The 27,326-nt window shown below is 43.7% G+C and overlaps 2 protein-coding genes across 5 annotated transcripts; both read left to right on the top strand.

Annotated features, from left to right (window-relative positions):
- The first annotated feature begins 233 nt into the window (after nucleotides 1-233).
- On the top strand, nucleotides 234-27,326 carry LOC142495789 (protein NYNRIN-like). 4 transcript variants are annotated; one of them, XM_075601747.1, is made up of 3 exons: nucleotides 832-1,007; nucleotides 22,938-24,115; nucleotides 24,995-27,326. In XM_075601747.1, the coding sequence occupies exons 1-3, from the start codon at nucleotides 964-966 to the stop codon at nucleotides 25,240-25,242; spliced, it is 1,470 nt and encodes a 489-aa protein (XP_075457862.1). In that variant the 5' UTR covers nucleotides 832-963; the 3' UTR covers nucleotides 25,243-27,326. The 4 variants fall into 4 exon arrangements, with proteins under 4 accessions (XP_075457861.1, XP_075457860.1, XP_075457862.1 ...); XM_075601746.1 differs by lacking the exon at nucleotides 832-1,007 and adding an exon at nucleotides 234-395 and having other exon boundaries at nucleotides 22,938-27,326; XM_075601745.1 differs by lacking the exon at nucleotides 832-1,007 and adding an exon at nucleotides 234-395 and having other exon boundaries at nucleotides 22,877-27,326.
- LOC142494324 (uncharacterized) lies at nucleotides 6,115-7,602 on the top strand. The gene is made up of 2 exons (XM_075598882.1): nucleotides 6,115-6,211; nucleotides 6,572-7,602. The coding sequence occupies exons 1-2, from the start codon at nucleotides 6,115-6,117 to the stop codon at nucleotides 7,600-7,602; spliced, it is 1,128 nt and encodes a 375-aa protein (XP_075454997.1).

The raw sequence follows: 27,326 nt of genomic DNA, 5'->3' as shown, positions 1-27,326 counted from the left end.
AATATGAAATACATGAGAGAATGTGCTCTGGTATGGGTTAAGCTTGCCCCGTATGGATGTGATTTAACACCTGAGGTTCCAGTTTCTACAGTCCCTACACCATATGTGAACTTTTTATATCCAGTTTTGCCTTGTGCCCCAGTGGCTTTCAGCGATGAAGAGGTTATAATTGCAGCTGTCTCTGGTCCCGCTGTGCAGTCAGTTGTGAAAGAGAAACAAAGTTTGCCTTTAGAAATTGTTACTTCTGTGGCTGACAGCACTGGAGTAAAACTGTTACGGGTCAGCTGGGTGATCCTAAGGCTTATAAATCAGATGAGTCAGGTTCAGAATGTGGAGAGAATTATCCTGAGGTGTCAGGGAATGCTGCCTTTCGGTTCATGACTGTTGGAGAGCAGGTAATTTCTAAACCTCCTGATGTAATTACAATGACAACATGGGTCAAAGCCTGCCCTGACCCAGAGAAAAATCCCGCCTCTTGTGTACGTTATCTTAAGCGATGTACAAAGGGAATGAATTTGTTAGCTGCAGATTACATTTTTCTGTTGGATTTGGTTACGAAAGATACAGGCATTAAGTGGACAGAAAGGGTTCCTAATTTAAAAAAGGGAGATAAAACCATCACATCGATAGCTGATAATCTTTGGGCAGATTCTAAACATCTTTCATGCATGTGGACACAAGTGGAGGAAGTTTTATGCGCAGAGAATGGATCCAGACAGGATATGTCTGATGCTATGGCTTGTAAGCAAAAGAGTGATGAGTCAGTCAGTGATTTCCTGAGACGTTTTAGGGAGTGTTGGAAAAACGAGTGTTGTTTGTCTACTGATGATCAATTTGCTCCACTGTACATTCAGCATCTTGTCAGTAATATGCTTCCCTCACACGTGCAGACTGTTCGCATGGGCATTGATGATTAGCATAAGAAATCAGTGAGAGGTTTTCATGAGTCAGTGAAACTAAAGGATGCAGCTGGTTGCTTTTCTCCTCCTTCTAAAACAGAGAATACGGTAATGTATTTTGACGGCAATAGGGGTAGGAGGCAAGGAAGGGGTCAGAATAGACAGAGATCTTATGCTGGTCCCAGAAATCAGTCAGGAGGGAGAGGTCAGAATAATGGTGCCTGTTTTAATTGTGGTAGTTCTAGCCATTGGCAAAGAGAGTGCCCCTATCAGAATCAGAATCCAGGGCAGGGAGTTGCTGTTCCACAGGGAGGAGCTCAGACAACGGAGCCATGGCAGCAGCAAAATTTGCCTGCTACCGGGCGCCCCGCTGGGCATGATCTGAGGATCTCGTGGAAACCCAATGTTTCACAATAGGGATGCCGGAGGACTGAACCTCTAGCTTGTTACATGGCACAATTGTCTTCTCGCTGGGATACCCTGCCTTTAATCTCACTGGCAGTGGATGATGTAGTCTTTGATTTTTTGGTGGACACAGGTGCCACTAGATCATCACTATCTCAGCGATATTACAATGGGCCAGTGTTGCCAACAAGCGAGTCCTCTACCGGTGTAGGAGGGGTTCCTATTCAATGTTCATCCACTCCCCTTGTCTCAGTCTCACCTGTGAACTCAGACCCCCTTGATTTTGAAATAAGGCACCAGTTTCTAGTGATTCCTAATTGTCCTGTGAATCTACTCGGTAGAGATTTGTTAGGGGCTTTCAAGATTTCCCTGTACATTACTGCTGACGGTGGAATTGTGTGTGACTCCTCCTACGTCTTTACAAGCCCAGGGAATGATTCAGCTCATGTTATTACAACCATGCCAAGTTGTACAGCTCCCACAGTTGTTCCCTCCCACTTAACTCTCGCTGAGGATGTTAGGAATGTCTTGGTCTTTGCGGCAGACTCTGCTTGTCAGAAACAACACTTAAAGAAAGTCATTCATGACAAGCCGTATTTACTTCCTGATGTGTTTGTACTTACAGAACTTGACGGGGACGATGAGGATTACCCTTATGATTTGATTGACGATCTCTATTTGACTCCTACCACTATGTACATAGTTGCCAGAAATAGACTGTTTGTTTGGGTTACAGGACAGGATTTTGTTGTTTCCCCGAAGTTTGTACCTCTTGAGGTTGGAGACTGTACCTTTTCCATGACTAATCTCACTGACTGTGTGCAGCTCATGCCTCACCCAATTTTGACTCAAGTACCCTCGGGATTGTGGGCAGTCTCATCCACTGACCCAGGTTACATTAACTGCACACCATATGAAGCAACATTAAAACCAGATGTTTCTCCTGTATACATTAAACAGTATCCTCTGTCTGCAGAGAAGGAAAGGGGTATTGCCCCTATCATGCAGGAACTGTTGGCCAAGAACATAATTTCACCCACAGTCTCACCCTACAATACACCTGTCAACCCTGTGCCCAAGCCTGGTGGACAGCAATGGCGATTTACACAGGATCTCCGTGCAGTCAACGCTTTGGTTCAACCCATCGCGCCGATTGTACCGGATATCAACTCCATTTTATCTAGTATTCCAGCTACTGCTGCGTATTTCACGGTTGCTGACTTATGCTCCGCCTTCTTTTCTGTTCCTGTGCACCCCCTGACAAGACCACTGTTCGCATTTACCCATGGGGGGAGACAGTTCACATGGAATTTTCTCCCACAGGGGTTCATTGATTCAGCTACAGCCTATTGCACCGTCGTACGCAAAACCATTGAGTCTTGGTCCCCGCCCTGTGTGTCTGTATTGCTACAATATGCAGACGACCTTTTGCTGTGTAGTCCCACCGAACAAGCATGTTTGGAAGACTCTGTCAGCCTGTTGACACACCTCTATGACATGGGACACAAGGTTTCTCCTAAAAAGCTGCAGTTTTGCCTTCAGGAAGTAAGGTATCTGGGTTTCAGACTGTCACATGGACAAAGGACATTGGCTCCAGAACGCGTCCAAGCTATTGTAGCTATGCCAAAACCCAAGACTAAGGGCCTCATGCAGTAAGCGACGATTATGTGAAATCGGCAAGCTTACCGATTAGTCATGTTATTGGCGATTTTCCCTCTCCGTATGCAGTAATTGCCGAATGTCTTCAAAATGAAACCGAAAACAAATCCGCCCACTCTCATGATGATTTGCCGATCACACACAGGTGTATCGGCGTGCGTGGCGGGGTGCTGTTAGGTTGGGCAATCAAAAATCTTGCTGAATCAGGCGAAGCAAGCATGTATTGGATAGCGCGCCATATTTAAAGGCAACGTGTACTGTTAATCATTCTCTGTGTTGTTGGGAGTGAGAGAGAGAGAGACGCACAGAGCTGGGCGATTTAATATTTGCATATTGACTGAGAGACTTGTTGTGTATTGTGAGAGCTTTGTCCTTTGTTGTTTTGTTTACATCTTTGTCTTGTTTTCTATGTGGAAGTGTTTCGTGTGATTGGCTGTACATTTGTTTACTGTTTTTTGTGAGTGCTGTAAGTATGCCCGCAAAGCGTGGGAAGAGTGATGCTGGTGGGACTGGTAGTGCTACTCGTGCGAGTACGCGTCAGAGTGAACGTACTGTTCAGGGGAGTGATGTTGCTAGGAGTGCGAGTTCTGTTTGCTGGGAGTGCTGTTGCTGCGAGTGGTGTTGCTGGGAGTGTGAGTGCTGTTGCTAGGAGTGTGAGTGCTGTTGCTGGGAGTGGGAGTGCTGTTGCTAGGAGTGGGAGTGCTATTGCTGGGAGTGGGAGTGCTGTTGCTGGGAGTGGGAGTGCTGTTGCTGGGAGTGGGAGTGCTGTTGCTGGGAGTGGGAGTGCTGTTGCTGGGAGTGGGAGTGCTGGTGCTGGGAGTGGGAGTGCTGCTGGTGGCTCAGTTGCTGATGGGGTGTCTGGTGGTGGCGTGCTTGCTGGTGGGCAGCTTTTGGAGGCTCTTCCATTGGAAGAAGGAGAGTCCAGTCAGCACCAGGCAAGGTCTGAGCCTAAACGTGCTCGGAAGAGACGTGTGGAGAAGCCACGTAATCCTCGCTTCAATGACCAAGAAAATAGGGCTCTTGTCACTGGGATTCTGGAGCACTATGACAGTATCTATGGACATTTAGTAGGTAAGTGTACCTTTCCATTTATTCTTCAAATACATGTGATCCTAGGTCATGTGAGTTTTGTTCATATGCAAATATGGGTACAGAATATCTTTCTATGTTATTAGTGTGGAAACACATCTTTTTATCATGCGTTACAAGGACAACAAAACTCAGGCGTACAATTTGCGATAACTGCATACAATATGAATGCAACCTTCCTTACATGTATAGGTTTAGTAGTGAATGCTCATGTGCTTCACATATTACACCTAAAACAGCATGTTTGCTTTCTCTTGGAACAGCTAGCAGTGTAGGAAACTGGTGGTTGTATTATTATTAATTAACGTCATATATTTTGTATGTTTTTCAAGCGCGGACAAGTTCATCAAGCAAAAAAGAAATGTCGGACACAATAGTAATTGGTGTCAATGCGTGTGGGAATCGTGTCAGGGACAAGCGGAATTGTCACAAGAGATTTGACGATATTAGGTCAAAATTAAAAAGGAAAATACAAGACCAACGCGTGCATGCTACTGGCACTGGAGGTGGCCCGCCACCACAGCGTCTGATATTAACTCCATTGGAGGAGCTGCTTCGGGGAAAATTACTTCCCGTCGTCGTGGAGGGTTTGGCCGGTGACAGGGACATCGGAATTTATCCCTCACAATTTCCACCAGGTGAGAAATATTACTGTACTAGGCGTGTCCTTGCTTACAGTTATTTTAAACATTTCCGCTGCTTTTTATAGTGTCTTCCCAATATAAGCATACCTACATCTATATATGTATATGTCTGTTTCTCTCTCTCTCTCTCTCTATATATATATATATATATATATATATATATATATATATATATATATAAATCTCAAAATAGACATATATGTTTTTAGTCCTACTAAAAGCAGTAACTAATATACCACGTTGCATTGCGTGCTCATTTGCATGTGAATTCCCACAATGCTTTGCTGCAGTGGAAGCAATTTATGGTGGGCGAAGATGGGGAACAACAGGGTAGCACACATGTGTAACACATGCTAATGAGAAATTATTACTAGCTACTGTTACAGAACATAAATATGTATAATATTCATGTGTATATTATTTATTTAACTCCTACAAACACGACATTACTGCCTATTCTAATCATGCATCGAATATATTGCATGCAACGGCCTACAAACATCATTAGCACAAACAAATGTCTACTTGTTTATTAATAGGTCCATTTTTGCTTTATGTCATATACAGACAGCATAATGAGGCACACGTAGCATATGTTATGTCATTGTGTTCATAACTTGCACACTTCAGACGACTATTTTGCTCCTCTACCATTGTGTTAAAGCAGCTGCAATGAATATGTCATCACAGCATACACGTCAACAGAGGGGGTGGGGTTCAGCACACACCCAAATTACAGGGTCATCTTACGGTCAACTTAGTTCACACCATTTTCACCTGTTTGAAGTAATTGAAAGGTCTGGCTGATTAGGGTTTTTGGGGAAGGGAATACCGTTCTTACAACCTGACTAGCAAAACTGAAGGTAATCACACTCATTTGAAAGCTTAACTCTAGGTACTAAATCCCCCAACAAGTCATTACTTATCAAACCGTACATCACACATTCATTCACTCATATCTATAGTTCAACTGATATCAACAACACATTATCACACACTGCATGTGTTGTGTTGTTGAGTGACAGACACATTCAGGTGTGCCATTTCTATTAATGTACCACACATATTCTCTACCAAAAACGAATCTTTTTGCTATATGACCACCTTCATGATAACCATTGTGAATGTTCATCTCATGATACTTATGTACATTATGATACTGATATGACGACACAACATATGATTTGTATCTACAAATTTAATCAATTTATCCTAACGCATTACTGCAGAAACATAGTATGTTGTATGTTAGGGAACTCAAAAGTTCTAAGTACACAGGCATGTACATTGTTATTACAACTCTTTATGTTCACTTTCTCACACACTTTTGGTTAATGAACTGATGCTGTTAGTTACTCATAAATACCGAACATACAATAACTGTTTGTTCAATATTTACACATGTAAATGTACAACTGATGTTATTGTTATATATAGTTGCCTCTGGAGGACATGGGTCACCTGAGACGGAACAAGTGTCTTCACCTGGGTCATGCAGCTCAACACACCTAGAAGGTGGGTGTATGAGGTGGTGGCCATATAATATGTGCACTTCTATATGTTATGTTGTCATGTTCATTATTTGTTTTGCACATGTTATTTAAATAGGATTACTTAGTGTCAGTGAAAATTAAGTTTAAGACAACATGTATTGTGTTTGTGATGTTAAGTATCATGTAGGAGTTGTGAGTTTAGAACAACTTTTCATTCATTCTTATTTCATACTGAGTCCAAACATTATTCGTAAGTCAAGGTAGTTTTTAATGAGACGTTATAAAACATGTTAGTTGTTACTTATGACACAGTATAATTACATAGTAAAACAGCAGAGATTAACATGCCATTTCATACTGTAATGTGTACATTTATTTTTAGAACATGATGATGAAGATGATGATGATGAAGATGAAGATGATGAAGATGCCACCATAGACACAGAAAACCAACCAAGTGACCATGAAGAGGTTCCCATTGAAACAGTTGCACAGCCAATTCGTCCATCAAGTAACACATACGATGCAATTGTAGCTTCTGAGGGAAAAATTGTGGAAGCTGAAAATCGTCGCCATTCTGATCTGATGACAGTGCTCGAAAGGATGATTTCACTGCAGGAACAAACGATATCACAATTGGCACATCTCCACAGAGTCTTCATTGAAGTGCCTAAACAAATGCAAAAAATAAACACGTCATTAGAAGCAATGGTTGTGCAGCAAACACAAGCTAATTACTTGAGAATGACTACTGTACCCAATTTCAACTTCAACACCTCACAGGCAGGATCTTTACATGCTGGTAATTTTTCACCACATGCATCTGATGTTCATTCCCCAGGTCGGAATGTTACCGGTCAAGTAGCAGACATTTCTGTGCAGGTTCCTGACGAAATCCTACCGCTGCCATCTGTAGAAAATCAAGAGCTGACACCTACAAAGGAGGCGGCAAAAACAACAAAGCACAAGCAGTTACTACTGACCAGTGTTTGGACACAAACAAAAAAATCCACACATGAAACGGACCAACCATCAGTTGTGCAGTGTCTACCAACTTGCTCACATGTGTCAGTGGGCACAAGCCCTGTCGGTGAGTCACTGCCCACAAGCCCTGTCCGTGAACAGTCACTGGCCACAAGCCCTGTCCGTGAACAGTCACTGCCCACAAGCCCTGTCGGTGAGTCACTGCCCACAAGCCCTGTTGGTGAGTCACTGCCCACAAGCCCTGTCCGTGAACAGTCACTGGCTACAAGCCCTGCCCGTGAAGTGCCAGAGGCCACAAGCCCTGCCCGTGAAGTGCCAGAGGCCACTCAAAGTGGCTCTGTTGTGCCTAAAGTTGTTGCTAAACGAAAAAGGAAAATCCAAGAGACAACAAGCAGGCCTGTTACTCGCTCTCAAAAGGAAAAAAAATAATAAATGTTATAATTCACTAAATATGTCTTTGGCCTTGTTTTGTTGACTTCAGATTATCTAATGAATATTGTATGTATGCTGAGGACCTGTTGTTTCCAAATTTTCAAGTATGTTCTTGTACACGTGAAATTTTGGAAATGTTAACAGTCCTAATGAATGAATAGTGTTATTAATATTTATGTATTAATCATCTGTTCAGAAATGGTCCACCAGGACCCAGTTGCTATGTTTAGAGAAGCTGCCATTGACTTACCTGCAAAACATTTCATTTGGGTGTGTTACTTGATGTAATCATTGCATGTTAATATTATTCACAGGCAATGAAAAACACACATCTATTTAACTGCAAACATCTTTCTTGTCCGTGTACAGCAGGATTAAGTGTAAAACATTACTTACCTTCACCTTGCCCATTGTAATGTTGTCCTTTAATCATTTATGTGTTCTTGTTTCAAGAACATATCTGTGAATGTATAATAATATATATATGTAGTATGTATGGATATATGTACACACAGTGTGTGTGTGTGTTTATATATATATATATATATATATATATATATATATATATATATATATATATATATACAGCGAAACCCCGTTATAACGTGCCTCGTTATACCGCGATTCGGTTATAACGCGGATTTCCCGTGGCTCCCGTTTAAAAAAAAACAAAAAAAAAATTAAAAAAAAACATTTTTTTTTTCATTATTTTTTTTGCACACTGCACACACTGCACACACTCACTGCACACACACTGCTCATTGCTCACACTGCCACACTGCACACACACTGCACACTGCACACACACTGCTCATTGCTCACACTGACACACTGCACACACACTGCACACTGCACACACACTGCACACTGCACACACACTGCTCATTGCTCACACTGCACACACTGCACACACACTGCACACTGCACACTGCACACTGCTCACACTGCACACACTGACACACTGCACACACACTGCACACACACTGCTCATTGGACACACTGCACACACACTGCACACTGCACACACGCTGCTCATTGCTCACACTGCACACACACTGCACACTGCACACACACTGCTCATTGCTCACACTGCACACACTGACACTGCACACACACTGCACACACACTGCACACTGCACACACACTGCTCATTGGACACACTGCGCACACACACTGCACACTGCACACACACTGCTCATTGCTCACACTGCACACACTGACACACTGCACACACACTGCTCATTGCTCACACTGCACACACTGACACACTGCAGACACACTGCACACTGCACACACACTGCTCATTGCTCACACTGCACACACTGACACACTGCACACACACTCACACACACTTACAGACACTCACAGACACTCACACACACTTACGCACACTCACGCACACTCACACCCACCCACGCACACTTACGCACACTCACGCACACTCACGCACACTCACGCACACTCACAGACACTCACACACACTTACACACACTTAGACACTCACAGACACTCACACACACTTACACACACTTACACACACACTCAGACACTTACACACACTCACAGACACTTACACACACTCACACCCACATACACACAGCCATATACACACACACACACTTTCTCTCCCATATATACATACACACACACACTATCTCACTCTACACAGACGGGGGGTGGGGTCGGAGCAGAGGAAAGGCCGCGACCAGCACCACCACCCGCTCCCCCCCTCCTCCCGCGCAGGCAGCGGGAGCGCCAGGGACAGCGGTGGGGAGAAGAAACCCCCCGCTACCACCTCCATGCAGGCAGTGGGATCTGAGGTAAGCGGCGACCTGAGGGACATCCCCGCTTCCATCTCCTGCCCCGCGGCCTGTCCCGCGGTGACAGGGGGAAGCGGGGACAGGAGGGACATCCCCGCTCCCATCTCCTGCCCCGTGGCCTGTCCCGCAGTGACAGGGGGAAGCGGGGACAGGAGGGACATCCCCGCTCCCATCTCCTGCCCCGCGGCCTGTCCCGCGGTGACAGGGGGAAGCGGGGACAGGAGGGACATCCCCGCTCCCATCTCCTGCCCCGCGGCCTGTCCCGCGGTGACAGGGGGAAGCGGGGAGCGGAGGGACATGCCCGCTCCCATCTCCTGTCCCGCGAGATGAATATGCGCTAAAGCGCGGCGGCCATTTTTTTCCCCCGCGACCCCGTTAGTAACGCGGTGGTCTCGGGGTGGACCCCGAGACCCGCGTTATAACGGGGTTTAGCTGTATATATATATATATATATATATATATATATATATATATATATATATATATATATATATAATTTGTACTATCTAAACTGGTATAGATGTATTTTCAGAAAACATACACTTCATGCTTCCTTGTGAAAACACAGTATTTTAATAATACAGGCCTAATGTTTGTGAACTATACTAACTGTGAGCCTATAACAATATTGGCCTAAAACAAATGTTTATTACTTAATTCACTCATGTTTATCACCATTTAAATAGGTTTCATACAAGGCCTACTTACTGCCATCAATATGTTCTGTGTACACCTGCATTACAGAGATATTATTGGTTGTAACACTACAGGCCTTCTAAATTTAAAAAAAACCTTGTTTGATGATAAATCACATTTACCAGACAGGTCAATGCAATAGGCCATAACAAATTTTAAGGCTCTATTATTTAAACCTTTAAATAAATCACACCAATATAAAAATCCCTCTTTACATATAAACCCTTAAATATTGTAATATACACACACATTAAAAGTTTGGTTTTACTGACATTATATATATATATATATATATATATATATATATATATAGATATACTTATGATATATATATATATTTATATATATATATATATATACATATACACACGTACTTAAACTCTGATGCAGACAGGGAGTTAACCAGACTTTCAAAGAAATTTCTGTGTCTGTGAAAAAAAATATATTTACTTTTGCAGGTGTGTGTGTATTTCATTATATGGCTGTGTAAGCACTATTTTCATAAAGTGGACAATGTTTTTTTCCTCAACCCACAATGTTTCTTAATTAAAAGTCTACAAATGTTTTGAGAAAGTAGATAAAAGTTGCTACATGTTGGTCACTCAAATGGCTATCAGAAACCACAAATGTGAAACCAATTATTTCTAGACCTACAATTGGTGCTTGAAACAAGGAGTACAAGTTGAAACATTGTGTGACCTTGAAAAGGAAAGACACAAAATAGTTAGCATTTGAACCATTTCATTATTATGAGCAAAGAACATAGAACTGCACACATCATTTCTGATACTCTGCAATGGCTGATGATTTATGGACAAATATGCATCCTGTAAGGAATCCACTACTGGCTTTGACTGCAGCCTTGCAGACCTGTGCAGTTGCAAGCTTCCTCTGGCAATCTATGGCACAGGTGCTGCCTCTCATTGCAGCTTCTGCTCTGTGCTCTTTCATTGGAGGAATTCTCACACACCCTCCTCCTGTGATTGTATCTCCGCCCTTTATATTCTAGGCGTTGGCTCTGAACCAGCGCCGAGCATAACTATTCATATCTCTATGTTACTGACTCTGCCACAAACCACCCCAGGCCTCTCTCCTAGTGTTCTTACCTTCAAGTTCCTGAGTATCCAGAGGCCTGGTCCTGGACGTCTGTGCTGAAGCGTTGTTGCCAGCACTGGCCTGCTGCTATCTCCTTGCAGTGGCCTACCCTGGACGTCTGTGCTGAAGCATTGATGCCAGCACTGGTACTGCTGCATTCCCTCCTAGCAGTGGCTACCCTTCCTTTCCTGCGGCCTGCTGCTATATCCTTGCAGTGGCCTGCCCTGGACGTCTGTGCTGAAGCGTTGATGCCAGCACTGGCCTGCTGCTATATCCTTGCAGTGGCCTGCCCTGGACGTCTGTGCTGAAGCGTTGATGCCAGCACTGGCCTGCTGCTATTCTCCTGCAGTGGCCTACCCGGGACGTCTGTGCTGAAGCATGTTGCCAGCACCGGTACCTGCTGCATTCCCTCCTAGCAGTGGCTACCCTTCCTTTCCTGCGGCTTGCTGCGATCCTCTTGCAGTGACCTGCCTTGGACTTCTGCGCTGAAGCGTTGGTTCTTCCCGACGCTGCCCTGCGGTGAACTTCGTCCAGCCTGCTGTCTCCTCCTGCTGAGATTGGCGTCATGGGCCGAGGCCGCTCCTCGCGCAGAAGCCACTCACGCTCCTAAGCTGAAGCGGGGATCTCCTGACTTCCTGTTGCCGAACTCCTGCTTCATTAACGACGATGCTGCCTTCTCCAATCCTGACCCTGCGATGTACGACTACGAACTGCGCACTCCGGATCAGTCTGCGTGGACTAAGGTCGGTGATTATATAACCCCACTTCAGCCCCGCGGTCCGCTCCCGGTTTGTGGCGAGCATCAGGGTAACTGTATGCTCGGCCCATTAAAACCGGACCGCGCCGTGGCGGGGGATGGTAAATGTTTAACTGTACCTATGTCCCAGGCTGCGGACCAGTCTCTGTTTGAAAAACAGTATCTGTTTGAAAGACTGCCTCCACCTAATTTTGAATGTATGTATGAAGGGTTAACCCCTGCAGAAAGACTAACTCGTAAAGAAATACTTACAAGGTCTCAGGAATGTAGAGAGGTGAAGAAGATGTTACAAGCCCAGTACTCCCAACTACTCCTTCTTATGTCTACTCCAGGTCTTGAACCTGCGGATTTTGGGGTACCGGCTCAGGCTATAGACACCACCCTTAAATTATTCCTGGAATTTGACAAAAACATAAGCGAGCGTGAACCTCTACTTGCTGCCCACGCACAGACTATTCACAAACCCTAATCTGTCAGTTCTGTTGCTAAACCTGTGGGGGTACCTCTCTCTCCTAAGAATGGTCAAACCATTTCTCTGTCGCTGCCCGCTAAGGAAGAAGCTGCCACGCTCCCTAATCCCGAGTTAACCTCCCTAAATTCTGTCCCTGAGGTTATTTCGGTCTTAACCCCTGCTAGTCAGGCTTATGCGTCCCCCACTGTAAATCCCTGCAGTCCCCAGGTCAGTGTGTCTTCCCTAGCACCAGAGAATGAATCCTGTTTGCCCTCTTTTCCTAAACCAAAAATTCTAAGCTCTGTTTCCAAGGTTTTTTCTGTATTAACCCCTGCTAGTCTGCTCTGTGAGGTCCCTACTGCTAACCCTAGTATTACGCAGTCTAATGATAGGTCCCTAGGGCAAGAGGCAGAACCCCCTATGACCCCACTCTCGGAGACTAGCTTCTATTTCTCTGGTTCTCAGGTACAGAGTAATTTAACCCTTGGGGTTTTTCCTATGTTAACCCCTGCAGGTCAGCCCTGTGAATCTTCCTTGGTAGATCCCTTTAGTTCGTCAGTCAGGGACACCTCCTTAGCCTCAGAGGATCAACCCCTTTTGTCCTCTGACTCGGCTAAAATTCTCGGGTTTATGCCCCCTGAACTTTCGGCAAATATACTGGCTCCAGTAAAAAGTATTCTGGAGCCGTTTGTTTCTCTAAACCTGTTCGCAGAATCCCTACTCCTAGGTATTTCACTCACCCCGTCTGCCACTCAGAGAGCTGAGACCCCTGCTTCTGAGCATAGACCCCTTTTCGTGGAATCTGTTGTCGTTTCTGATGTCCCAGACACTCTTTCCCAAATACCCACTTCAGAGGCCAGCACAGTCGTGGTTGCCCCACTTGCACTGTCTGAGTTCTCCTTTTCTCAAATCCTAGGGTTTAAAGTGAACAGTACATATTATGCTCCTTTCCAAGTGACCCCTACTGAGATCAGCGTATCTGCTGTTGCTCTCTCAGTACCATTAAAGTTAGGGCCCTTCTTTTTGAAGGATCAGGCTTTCAAGTTTGAGATTCCTTTTATCCCTGACTTTGTAAATCTGCAGTCCCTTCTCACTGTAGTTAAAAGTTCTCCAGCAGCCGCTGAGTTAAGCTTGGCCGCTGTCAAATCTTCTGTTATAGAAGCAACCTTGCCTAGCTTACTTCTGTCTGTCCTATCTGTGATGCCTATCATCTTTACTAAAATTTCTGTTTTGCAAGGTATTTCTCCTATTAAATCTGTGATACCTGCAATTCCTTTAATCAGTTCCAAAACCCCTGTCACTAAGTCTCCCATGGAGTCTGATGCCCTCACTAGGGATTCTCAGGGACCCAATTCGGTAACAAGCAAGATGTCCCTTGTGTCTGTTGGAGAGTTTACCCCAGTTTCTCTCACGGATCATGCCACAGCCTCCGGGATGATTAAAAATGACTTTAAGTCTGGGATGCCCAGTCCTGTAATAATACTGTTTCACGCTGATTCGCCCACAGTATTCGGGGTATCCACTACTGACTGTATGTCTACTACCACGAACTCAGGGGTATCGCATTTGGAACGTTCCCTTTTTTCAGAAGATCCCATCTTTAAAATGGACTTATTTTTCTCTGTGTCTTCCACAATACTTGGGGTACTTGCTATTGACTGTCCTGTCCCAAAACTAGGGTTACCTCTCAAAAAGGTGCCTGGAGCTACCGATGTAAAAGACCCTATGTTTAAAACAGTAACAATTTGCATTGTTTCTCCCACAGTATCATGTGAGACCTGGGTACCTGGGACCTCCACTCCGAAGCCAAGCTCTAGTTCTCTGTCTTCTTTCTCTGTGTTGGAGGCACCCAGCTTTAACCCCAAGACTTTTTTCCCTAAGGTTGATGCACCGCGTAACCGCCTGCCTTGTTTTTTGGATAAAATCTGTTTTCTCACCTTTCAAACAGACTCCTTACTCGCAGGTCTCTGTGCGGTGCCCAAAGTGCCCATTCTGTATGGCAATTGGCCTCTCCCTAAGATGAAGACACCCTTACTGGACCTCGTCGCTTTACCTGAAGCGTCCGTTCCTGTTCTCTATGGGTCCACTATGGGTATAGACATGCTTATTATGTCCTTCGCCAAGGCCACAAATTCGGATTTCATTCTCTCTAAAGATCACAAACCAAAGGAAGCGGATCCTTCTTCAACTGCCAGTACCATGAGTTGCATACACACTGCTACAGACTCTCGCAAATTGCTTGGGATAGCAACCCTGCTTGGTATCAAAAGTGCCGCTGCAATAGTGTGTAGTGAACCCTCCCACCCCATTCCCTTGCTAACCACCACCCGGAATTCCTTGGAAGCTAAAGACTCTCGCAACTTCCTCCGTGCTGATTTCACCAAAGACATTGCCTTCTCTGAAGGTCCCTCTGCCATTTTTGTCCGACAATCTGTGTCCTGTGTCCCGTACTCTTGGACTATTACTATGCACCGGACACCTGGCTACTGCCCTTCTGATGTTCCCATTCCGGAGCCCTCAGGTCCCATTGTTCATGTACCAAGAACTGCAGTACCACCGCTGTCTTTCATGGCACTCGCCAATGTACACCTGGATTGTGGACCTAATTCTCGCCGGAGACACTTCAGGAACAACTCAATGTCTCTCAAACCTATGAATGGTCCTGTTCACCCAGGCTTCTCACCCAGTGGTGGGGGTACTGTAAGGAATCCCAACAAACTATGGGCTTTCAACGCCACCTCTCGCCTAAGGAAGTTTAGGAACAATTCCATGTCCCCCAAATCTGTGATGGATCTTGTTCGTCCGGAGGTCTCACCTGAAGGGGGGGTACTGTAAGGAATCCACTACTGGCTTTGACTGCAGCCTTGCAGACCTGTGCAGTTGCAAGCTTCCTCTGGCAATCTATGGCACAGGTGCTGCCTCTCATTGCAGCTTCTGCTCTGTGCTCTTTCATTGGAGGAATTCTCACACACCCTCCTCCTGTGATTGTATCTCCGCCCTTTATATTCTAGGCGTTGGCTCTGAACCAGCGCCGAGCATAACTATTCATATCTCTATGTTACTGACTCTGCCACAAACCACCCCAGGCCTCTCTCCTAGTGTTCTTACCTTCAAGTTCCTGAGTATCCAGAGGCCTGGTCCTGGACGTCTGTGCTGAAGCGTTGTTGCCAGCACTGGCCTGCTGCTATCTCCTTGCAGTGGCCTACCCTGGACGTCTGTGCTGAAGCGTTGATGCCAGCACTGGTACTGCTGCATTCCCTCCTAGCAGTGGCTACCCTTCCTTTCCTGCGGCCTGCTGCTATATCCTTGCAGTGGCCTGCCCTGGACGTCTGTGCTGAAGCGTTGATGCCAGCACTGGCCTGCTGCTATATCCTTGCAGTGGCCTGCCCTGGACGTCTGTGCTGAAGCGTTGATGCCAGCACTGGCCTGCTGCTATTCTCCTGCAGTGGCCTACCCGGGACGTCTGTGCTGAAGCATGTTGCCAGCACCGGTACCTGCTGCATTCCCTCCTAGCAGTGGCTACCCTTCCTTTCCTGCGGCTTGCTGCGATCCTCTTGCAGTGACCTGCCTTGGACTTCTGCGCTGAAGCGTTGGTTCTTCCCGACGCTGCCCTGCGGTGAACTTCGTCCAGCCTGCTGTCTCCTCCTGCTGAGATCGGCGTCATGGGCCGAGGCCGCTCCTCGCGCAGAAGCCACCCCCGCACTCACGCTCCTAAGCTGAAGCGGGGATCTCCTGACTTCCTGTTGCCGAACTCCTGCTTCATTAACGACGATGCTGCCTTCTCCAATCCTGACCCTGCGATGTACGACTACGAACTGCGCACTCCGGATCAGTCTGCGTGGACTAAGGTCGGTGATTATATAACCCCACCTCAGCCCCGCGGTCCGGTCCCGGTTTGTGTCGAGCATCGGCGTAACACATCCACACAAGGGGTACAAACTGATGATTGCAGAAGCGATACTGTCAAGTCCGGACCACAAAGCCAACGTGGGACAAATCTATGATTTGATTAGAGCAAAGTATCCTTATTACCAAGAACCTGGGCGTGCGCGAAATTTTAAATCCTCAGTAAGATTCACTTTATCAACTAATGACTGTTTTGAACGTGTGCAGGATAAGCTACAAGAAAGGTATGGTTTTTGGAAGATTGCTAAGGAAAAACAATTCACCGTGGAAGACGGCACACATATTGTGCTAAATGGCATATTTATTCCTAATGCCAATAGCAATGGATCCGCTACTACTGTTCCGTGTGAATCGATAACTGCTGCAATATCTACACCCTTCATTGCTGAAACACACATTCTACAAGAACATAACTACTATGATTTTGTACAAAGCCTTTCTGCTGCAAACGCATTAGAATGGGTACCCGAAGAAATGAACATACCTCCGGACCAATTGTTTGAAGAAAGCAGTGGCGATTCCTATGAGCGCTTCATGGAGGAGATGTGTGTCATACAGGATTCAGCGTTTGGGTCAACCGTGGATGCAAATGTCTTGCTTTTCTGGAGCGACCAGTTGCAGACAAACGAAGTGTTACTTCTACAAGAATGGTAAATATAACAATCGTTATGCGTTGACTCAGCGTTAAAAGTTTTTTTTTTTGTAACCACCATTTTGACTTTAAATGCGTGGATACAGCGTAACATTGCAGACTGCATAACATGTAGCGATCACAAACACATTGTTTCCTATTACAATATAGTAGAACCTGAAAGAGTAGTACACATTGCTCACGGAATAAATATATGTACTTTCCTATCCCTTTAAACATATTATAAACATGTTACCATAACTGTAACACACACCTGTTTTGTTATCATGCAACATCTACAAAAAACAAACCGGGTCGACCACGTATGACGTGGGACCCTTGTCATGTGCCAAGGCGTCCTTAAAAAGGATTACGGATGTAAGTACCACCCCCAAGCGACGTTCGCGCGTCAAAGCCTATTGGCTGTGTTGTTTTGTTATAGTTACGGTAACTGCACTGTGTCATGCGTGCGCCTCAGTGTTTGTGGGCGTAGACTGGGCGTTAGCCGAATGTTAATTCAGTGGGAGGAGTGTTTGCGTGCGCTTCACGCTGGCTTAACATGACGTCACACGTATTGCATTTGCGCATTGTGTTATCGGCCGTGCTTTCTGTCCACACACGTCTGTTTAAAAAGAATACAGATGTACTCGTTTAGAACGAATGTAGTTTCGCCTTCATTGTATTTGAAATAAATATTTAATGGTTAATGCTATTTTTAACATGTATTGAACGCACAACGTACGCATTGCTTTGCGCATGCGCTAACAGTTAGTCGACCCAAGCTTGAAGTGCGTGCGCACACTAAGATGTGCGCGCACATCTTTCAGTATACAGGCAACGTTAATTTCATATACATAGTTATGCCTGCTACTAATTTAATTAACCATTAAATTATGATGTACACTTGTAGTTCTAACATATAAGTGACTGACGTGTGTATGTACACAATCATATAGAGCTGTGTAACGCGTTGTCACGGATACATATATAGTAAGGTGCCATCTTTGACCATCATGTGTTTGCTGTATTTCAGAGATGTCGGGGAAGATACAATCGGATCAATGTATGATTTCAGAAGAGTCTACCTTTATATGAGATGATTGTGAGGAGGAGCCACCGACTACTATACTACATATGGAACTAATTTTATATTGCTTGCAGCGCTTATTAACAAACAATTAAAAATGTGATACCCTTATGCCTATATTGCATAAGCACTTAATTAACATAATGATATTGCAAAAGAGTGCAGTTAGAACTTTTCTTGAGTTTTCTTTAATTACTACTAACATTTTAGGCCATGGTGTGTTTTATATATAACAACCATTCCCACTCTGCTAACACATTTGTGTATTCTATTGTGTAATGGAACGTATGACTGTCAAAACTATGTAACAATATTAATAATAATAATAATAATTATAATAATATGAGCATGTTCTTGTATAGCGCTGCTAGTTGTACGCAGCGCTTTACAGATACATTTTTCAGGCTGAGGTCCCTGGCCCGTGGAGCTTACAATTTATTTTTTGCCGCCTGAGGCACAGGGAGATAAAGTGACTTGGCCAAGGTCACAAGGAGCCGACACCGGGAATTGAACCAGACTCCCCTGCTTCAAACTCTCAGTGCCAGTCTTTACTGACTGAGCCACTCCTTCTCCCAATGTAAAGGACACTTACAACCAACTAGCCATTTCTTGTTAAAAATCTCTTGTTACATGGGTATGTTGATAAAATGGTTTGGGACTGTAGCAAATAATGTTATTGGGAAGATGTTGTGGTCCCCTACAATGCATGATGTTCTGAATATTACATCAACATCATGTAATGAAGTACGTTTATGTGTATATTTCATGTACCAAACTAACTATAGTTTACTGTGTTTATTAAACGTTCAACACATACATACTACAGTCAATATGATGATATAAGCTACCATAATAAACCTGCTGTTATCATTTGTCGGTGTTATACATGGATCATACACAAATTGATACAGACACAAACAGTTGTCTTAAAAAGTGTGCCTATGCTAATGTGCACGTGATTGACGTTTATATTTTGAGAATACTTGATAATTATCATCATGATAATGATGAAGTGACGTCAATGACATTCCAAATATATTACCAACATTGTAATTGTGGGAACTTAGAAAAGCAAAATTACAGTAAAATTTATGACACAATTGTGGTTTTGTTTACACTTTGACACTTGTTACATGTAGGTCACATCAACACACGTGCGACTTATACATACACATGTGACACATTTTAATTAATGTTGACAAATAATTTGTAGCATTAATAATCACCTACATTGCTAAATATACGATGTACCACGCATTGTTGTGATTACAGGCATTCATGCATGGAGTGTTATGATCAGTCAATTGCATCCGTGATGAATGAGCTCCCGTAAGTAAACAAATAAGTACAGTTATCCCCTTCTCTCCAAACACCTCTATTAAATTAATGGAATTTATAAGGGAACATACTTGAAATGTGATGAAATGGGAGTAATCATTTTCTAATACAATGCACATGAAACCTCAATAGTAGCAAAATGCATGTACATGATACAGAAAGTACATATATATAACATTTTTCTTTGAACCAATATGTTGGGTTTTTAGTTCAAATAATTATACGAATATTGAGGTAGGCACATCTTATGCCAGATGTCAGCAAATATACATACCATGATCAGTCATACTGGAGATATACCTATAATGCAAAGGAACAATATATAAATTGCAAACATTGACATGCCATCTTCAGTACCGTAAGCAACACAGCAAAGTGTGTATTTGGTGTTAAATGTGCAACACCATGTATATTTAATCACATTCAAAATGTAAAGCAGCCTGCTGTACACATCGTATGGATGTACATGTTACACTGCAACAATAACATTGTATGTAAGCATACTGCAAGAATGAATGACTATGGCCATACTATGTGTATTGTGTTTGCATAAGGAACAACACAATGCTAAAATATTACTGCTTTGTTACCCCAGTTGTATTCACATACACACAACTAATGTACAATTGAAGAGGGATTATATAACCTGTGCAACAATAACATACCGGTTCCACATCCCTTTGTGCACACAGCAGAGAAAAGAAAGGTGTGCAACCCATATTCATCTGTGTCCTAACAGAAGGTTATATAAAGAAACATTCTTGTTAATATAACATAATTAATCTATAAAAGTAGTACTAGGACCATATATGTTTTTACTTACAAGAAAAAAAGGAATTGATGAGATTCTGGCGTGTCTGGCCACCACTGGCTGTTGGTTCATTTTCAGCAGCTACATGGGTTGGATGCTCGTCTACCAAAGGCTCAGCTAGGTCTGATTGTACATTGTGCCTGAGTGCAACATTGTGCAAAATGCAAAAGGCAAGGATAATATCAGACACTTTTTGAGGCTTGTATAGAAGAGCCCCACCAGTTCTGTCCAGACACCTAAATCTGGTCTTGAGTAGGCCAAATGTCCTCTCTATAACAGATCTTGTAGATATATGGGTTGCATTGTACCTCTCCTCTGCTTCAGTTTGAGGGTTTAGCACCGGAGTCAAGAGCCACGGCCTAATTCCGTATCCTGAGTCACCTATAATGAATGGAGCACACATAAGCTTACATTAATGATAAGATTCTACAATGCCAACATTCCTAAAGAAAAATGTGTTTTGTGTTAGAACATCTAACTCTGTACTCACCCAGCAGCCAACCATGTTCAAAATGTCCCTCTTCGAACGCATGGAAGACTGAAGAGTTCCTCAGGATAGAGGAATCGTGACTGGAACCAGGGAATTTGGGTACCACATGCATTATCCTCATCGTGGCATCACATACCACCTGTACATTGAGTGAATGGTAGTGCTTACGATTGCGGTAAACATGCTCACTCTGACTAGGTGCAATCAAAGCAACATGTGTGCAATCGATTGCACCCAGCACACATGGTATCCCTGCTATATTATAAAAGCCATTCCTGACTTCCAGCCACTCTGTCGCCTCTGTAGGAAAATGAATATAATTCCTAGCGCGTCTTTTGAGTGCATAGAGAAACTGGGTAAAGGCCCGCGAGAATGTAGATTGCGAGACCCCGCCCACTATGCCCACAGTTGTCTGGAATGACGCGGACGCAAGATAATGTAATGAGCACAGCATTTTAACAAGCCCAGGGACTGCACGACCTCTGGCTGTCAAAAAATCTAAATCTCCCCTTATCTCCTCATAAAGAGATAAGATTGCTGCTGAACTCAAACGATAGCGACTTACTATCTCCTCCTCACTCATCCCATCTAACAGGGTTCTCTCCCTGTACACACGCGGACGAGGCACAACTTGTCTCCTCTGTCTTCTCCTCTGATCTCCTGTCCCTCTACCTGTCCCTCGGCCTGTCGTTCTCCCTGTCCCTGTCGTATCCGCGTGCCTGTCCCTGTCCCTGGCTCTGTCCATCCCTTGCCCTATGTCATTCTCTTGATCAGCAAGCATGTCATAGAAAAGAATGTTCCTCCGTCTCCTAAACAATCGCAACATTTTGAAATGAGTAGCTGTGAATGAGCAGGTAATGGGCGTCCTTTAAATAGGTATGTGATGATGTCAGGTGACATAGTAAAATGCAAGGTGTTACATTAACATATTAAAGTACTTCTGTCCCAAGCTGTCTGCACTTGATCTTAGAAGTATTTGTTCTGTGTATTCTGCAGGGAATCATGATATTTGACAATGATGTCACGTGAAGCTTTGTACAAACATTGCTTGAAAAAAATTAATTTAATGTGCAATGCATGTAACACTTCTGAACGCAACAGTCAGTCATGTAATTAGACAAAAAGCCAGAGATTGGCGTGTAAAATGTTTGCTGCAACATGTGTAATTAGCCATGTTATTGTCACATGTTGACAACAATGAATTGTCGTGTGCATATGCATGCATTTATGTAATGAGGATAGTTGCTATAGAATCAGTTTGAAAGGTGTCACAATGATGAATTACTGTAGATGTGTGTAGAAGTTAGGTTGAAGTGCTTGTAATGCAACGTTTACAATGTAAACATGCAATGTGATTGAGTGTCCAATAAGTGACGTCATGAAAAAGGGAGGACCCAAAACTACATGTAAACATGAGAAGAAAGATGTACATGAACGTTTCCAGATGCGTTACACATTACAAGCATTGTGTAATGTAAAGCAACATGAATATACGGTGTATGTGTTAGATGTGTGACATGTGTAACATCATATAAATAATTGTCGCTCAGTTCAGTAAAATGTGTGATATGATGTGAGGTTCTCCTTTAAGAGTTGAGTATAGGATTTTCCCTTGACACATCATCACATGATGAGTAATGTGACACGCAAATGATGAAAACATCTAAAAGTACAATGTTATGCAAATAATACACGTCAGCTGTGACACAATGCAGGGAATGCCCTCCACACTGTAATGCAAATCACCTTTGTATTGTGAGCAATGAAACGTAAACAGTACTGTACTGTTATACGTCCCCGCTCCATTGACTCCATTGATGTACAGAAGATTTTTTTTTTCTAAGTGCCGTTCCGGCAGCCTTAGCGATCGTTCTCCCCTCCAACTTGCCAACTTTAGTTGGCGGGAGAAATCGGCCATAACATCTCAATTTCCTAGTGCCGATCAACCCCGATAAGCTGATTTTGGTACTTGAATCCAGCCGATTTAAAAAAGTGGCGATCAGTGCCGAAAACAGGCTTATCGGCAGCCAACTGGCCATAACAAAATTATCGGCTACGAAACCTGCCGAAATCAAGCACTTATCGGCGCTTACTGAATCTCAAACCCAATTTTGGCTATAAAATGCCGAAAAAATCCTTATCAACGCTTACTGCATGAGGCCCTAAGACTGCTTTGTTGTCATTCCTAGGAGTAATTGCCTATTGTCATCAGTGGATTCCTGATTGTTCTTTCCATGACCACATCCTCAGGAAAGTGACTCTCCAATCTCAACCTGAGACGATCATCTGGTCAGCTGACATGGAGATGGCCTACAAGTACCTCCGCTCCGCTCTCTGCTCTGCTCCTGCACTGGGATTGCCCAACTACCAGCAACCGTTTCACCTTTACTGCACTGAAGGTGGAGCGAAAGTGGCGGGGGTCCTTGCTCAGGAACACGGTGGTGGTTATAGGCCTGTGGCTTTTTATTCCAAAACTTTTCCCACAGTGGTTCAGGGTATGCCGGCATGTTTAAGGGCTGTAGCAGCATGTGCAATCATGACTGAAACTGCGCAAACCATTGTACTGTCTCACCCTCTCACACTGCACACTTCACATCAGGTTTTGCAGATATTAAATAACCTCACTACACAGCACATGACCGCGCAGAGGCGCTCAGGTTATGAAACCATTCTCACAACCACTGCCAACCTCACTGTCAAATATCACCCATCACATTCTGGCCCTGCAGTGTTATTACATCGTTTGCTTTCTAACACAGAACCAGACTCTGACCATGAGCATGACTGTTTGACTAACATTACCCTGGAATCATCACCTAGGTGTGATTTGTCCTCTGTTCCATTACCCTATGGTGAGGTAGTGTTTGTTGATGGCTCATGTTCCAAACCAGCTGACGGTGTGTTCTTGACAGGATTCTCTGTTGTGCAATTACCTGACACTGTGTTGATGGCTTACTCTTTACCTTTTGTCTCAGCTCAGGCTGCTGAAATCATTGCGTTAACCAAGGACTTCAAATTGTTCAAGGATAGGGAAGTGACTATTTACACCGACTCTAGGTATGCTTTTGGGGTAGCACATGATTTTGGTGTTATCTGGCAACACCGGGGGTTCACCACTGCAGATGGAAAAGGTATCGCTCATTCTCAGTTGATAGAAGATATTTTAGCTGCCATTTTACTTCCCCTATCTCTTGCAATTGTCAAATGTAAGGGACACAGTTCAGATGGCAGTGATGTTGCCAAAGGAAACGACCTAGCAGACATTGTAGCTAGGAATGTAGCCATTTCTGCCCCATTTTGCCCTGACTATGACACAACACCGTTTTTTCAGATGTCCTTGATTAATGTACCTTCAATCCCTGATTTTGATCTTATTTCCTTGCAGGCACTGGCCTCGGAGGAGGATCTCGCTTTCTGGAAGCAGGAAGGTCTGACTCTAGATGTACAACATCTGTTGTCAGACAAGGAGGGACGGGTGGGGGTACCCAAAACAGCAGCTCCCATTTTTATCAGTCATTTTCACGGTTTTGGTCACATTGGCAGGAAACAGACTTGCAAGAATATTCGCTCTAGGTTTTGTATAAGGGATTTGTCTGTCTTGGTTGAGACACAGTTATCAAGATGTCTTACATGTGCTCGCAATAATCCCAATGGTGCAATACACGGTGTCCATGAGCATTTGCCACCCCCTGATGGTCCCATGCAGCAATTACAAATTGATTTCACACACATGCCAAAAGCTAAAGGAGGTTTGCAGTATTTGTTGGTGATAGTGGATCAGTTCTCTAAGTGGGTAGAGGCATTCCCGACTAGTAAAGAAAATACCAGTGTTGTTGCCAAGATTCTGTGTAAAGAGATTATCCCTAGGTTTGGTTGCCCGCTGTCTATCAACAGTGATCAAGGTACTCCATTTACAGCCAAAATTACACAGCAGATATGTCAGATGTTATGTATTGATTGGAAGTTTCATGTTCCATAACATCCTCAGTCCTCTGGACAGGTGGAAAGAACCAACAGGACCATAAAGGATAAATTGAGAAAGGGTACGGGAGGAACTTTTCACCACTGGCCTGATCTGATACCGGCTGTTTTGGCCGAAATTAGAATGACCCCAAATAAAACTACGGGTTATTCGCCTTTTGAAATTTTGATGGGTAGGCCGTTCCTTACCCCATGGACTAAGCACCATGGTTTGAATGTTGCAAAGAATAACTTACCATTGACTCAGCATGAATATGTGATGCACCTTGTTGAGAAATTGAATGGCTTCTATGGTGATGTATCTCTGTCTCTTCCGTGCCCCACAGGTGAAGTGACTCACCCTTTCCGGCCCGGTGACCTGGTGCTGGTCAAGAAGCTGTTCAAGAATAAGACTCTGGACCCTCCCTTCGGTGAACCCGTTTCCATAATCGCAGTGACCCAGACAGCGATCCTTACGGCCGAGGACCCGACATGGAAACACGCCAGCCGAGTGAAGATGGCTCCACCTATCCCTGGATGTCCCGGAAACGATCCTCTGGCCCCAAAGACTTTGGGCCCAGTGTCATTTGCATAATAGCACTGTTTCTAAGTATAGCAATCACCATTGTGGCCGTTATGCTCTGGAGTGTGACTGCCTGGTCATATGGGGTTAAAAATGTTGACAAAATCACACACAAATACACACGTAGGGAATTATCTCAGTCTGCTTGGGAAAAGGACAATATGTATGTTAAATCTCTGCTACTAGTACATCAAGAAACTAGGCCCAATAAATCATGCTGGATTTGCGGACAAGGTCCACATAGTCTAAAATATGGGTATCCCTCTTTCCCCGATGTTATTGATCAAGCAATGTTGATGCACATTCTGAGTAGTGACAAATCCTGGAATTTTACCTCTAACAGCAGATCCAAGGTTAAAGAGGAATTAGAGAAAGTATATCTCACATCTAGAACCACACAAGGGGCTATTTGTTACCACAATGTATTCAACATGTCAGGTTATCATTCCTGTCAAAATTTCTACTGTTATTTTGGCCTTCAAATTGAGACAAACAACTAGGTATATGCTTGATTCTCTCACTATAAACATCAATTGTTCTGCATTTTGTAGTCACAATGTCACTCTCACTCAGCAGAACTCCATTGACACCTGTCAAACCAATTCAAGTTTGTATCACTGGTTCTCTGCTCAGACTGCCACTTTGCGCTCTTGGATTGGATCAGGTGATTCCGGGGGTGTGGGATGTTATTGTAGTGATACCCGTTATCACAAGAACAGTAAGTGCGATTTCTCTACTCAGTATAAATCAGAACAAAGTTTAAGTTTCAAGTTCCCCACTAGCATTAGACTCCCTTTCGGGTACTATTGGTTGTGTGGCATGCGGGCCACTAAGATTGTACCCTGCAATCACACTGCCCCTTGTTATCTGGGTTTCATCCTTCCCACTTTCTATGTATCTGACACGTTACCCCAAGGGAAGCTGAGAAATCAAAAAGATCTGACCAGGACCATTAGTCCAACCCGCATTGCAGCTGGGGTTTTTATACCTAGTTTAGGTGTTCTGGATCTCTATTCTAAATTGAGTGAGCTGATGGTAAATATTGATGATGCTCTTAATCAGACAAGTGATGCTATTATCCGTTTGACTAATGAACAAGAGCAGATCCGAACAGTATTATTACAGAATAGAATGGCTCTTGATTATCTGCTAGCCTCACAAGGAGATGTTTGTAAACTTGTAGGACAGAAGTGCTGTGCCTATATTGAGGATGAGTATGGCACTATTCATAAAGATATGGATAAGTTACAGGAAATTCAGGCAAGGATGTGTAAAGAATCCTCAGGCCTTAGCTTAAATTGGATGTCAGGACTCACTAGTTGGATCGGAGAATTGGGTATGAAAATTCTCTATGGTTTTATTGTAGTGATTAGTATAATTGCAGCAATTTTTGTTATTTTTCACTGTGCTAAGTGAGCAATGCTTTTATTTGTTTCAAGGAAACCTTCAGTTTCATCTCATGCCATGTATGCAACTAATAATTCATATGTGGCCATGAACAGAGTCTATGATACTATTGGTCCCCATAAGGCCATAGTCATAGAGAAGCGTACCTAGTAAGGGTATTTGTTCTTTTAGAGAACAAAAAGGAGGGGATTGTTAGGACCAATATGTCAGGCCAGAATCTGCACTCATGTTAAGCTTCCATTTTGTCTGGTCATAACTAGTTAAGATTCTGTAGTCAGCCTTTTGCTGAAATATAATTTCTAAACGCACACAGTTTCTGCTAAATTACATTTCTTTTCTTCCTGCTAAGGATATTGCTAAGATACTTTTGTGTTGTCAATTTCCTGTTGTTTTAGTAGAATATAATAGAATGGTTCTCTGCAAGAAGCAAAATAGTGTAATATAGTTGCTAAGACTCAAGGTCTCTTTTGATAACAGACAATGAATAAGCTATGTATTCAGACAATTGCTTGTATTGGAAAAGACACGTCTCAAAAGTCACGCCACTAATATGTCCTGCCCCATAATCACGCCTCTAATCAAAGCTACGCCCAAGACACGCCTATGATACGTTTATGATACGCCTATGTTACTCCTCTAACCAATATCTTTTTTTTTCTGTATAAAAGTCATGACCCTATGAGTAATAA

Source organism: Ascaphus truei, chromosome 5 (genome assembly GCF_040206685.1).
Source record: "Ascaphus truei isolate aAscTru1 chromosome 5, aAscTru1.hap1, whole genome shotgun sequence".
NCBI classification, from domain to species: Eukaryota; Metazoa; Chordata; class Amphibia; order Anura; family Ascaphidae; genus Ascaphus; species Ascaphus truei.
Note: the sequence above shows the minus strand (reverse complement) of the source record. Positions and strands in the feature narration are given on the sequence as shown.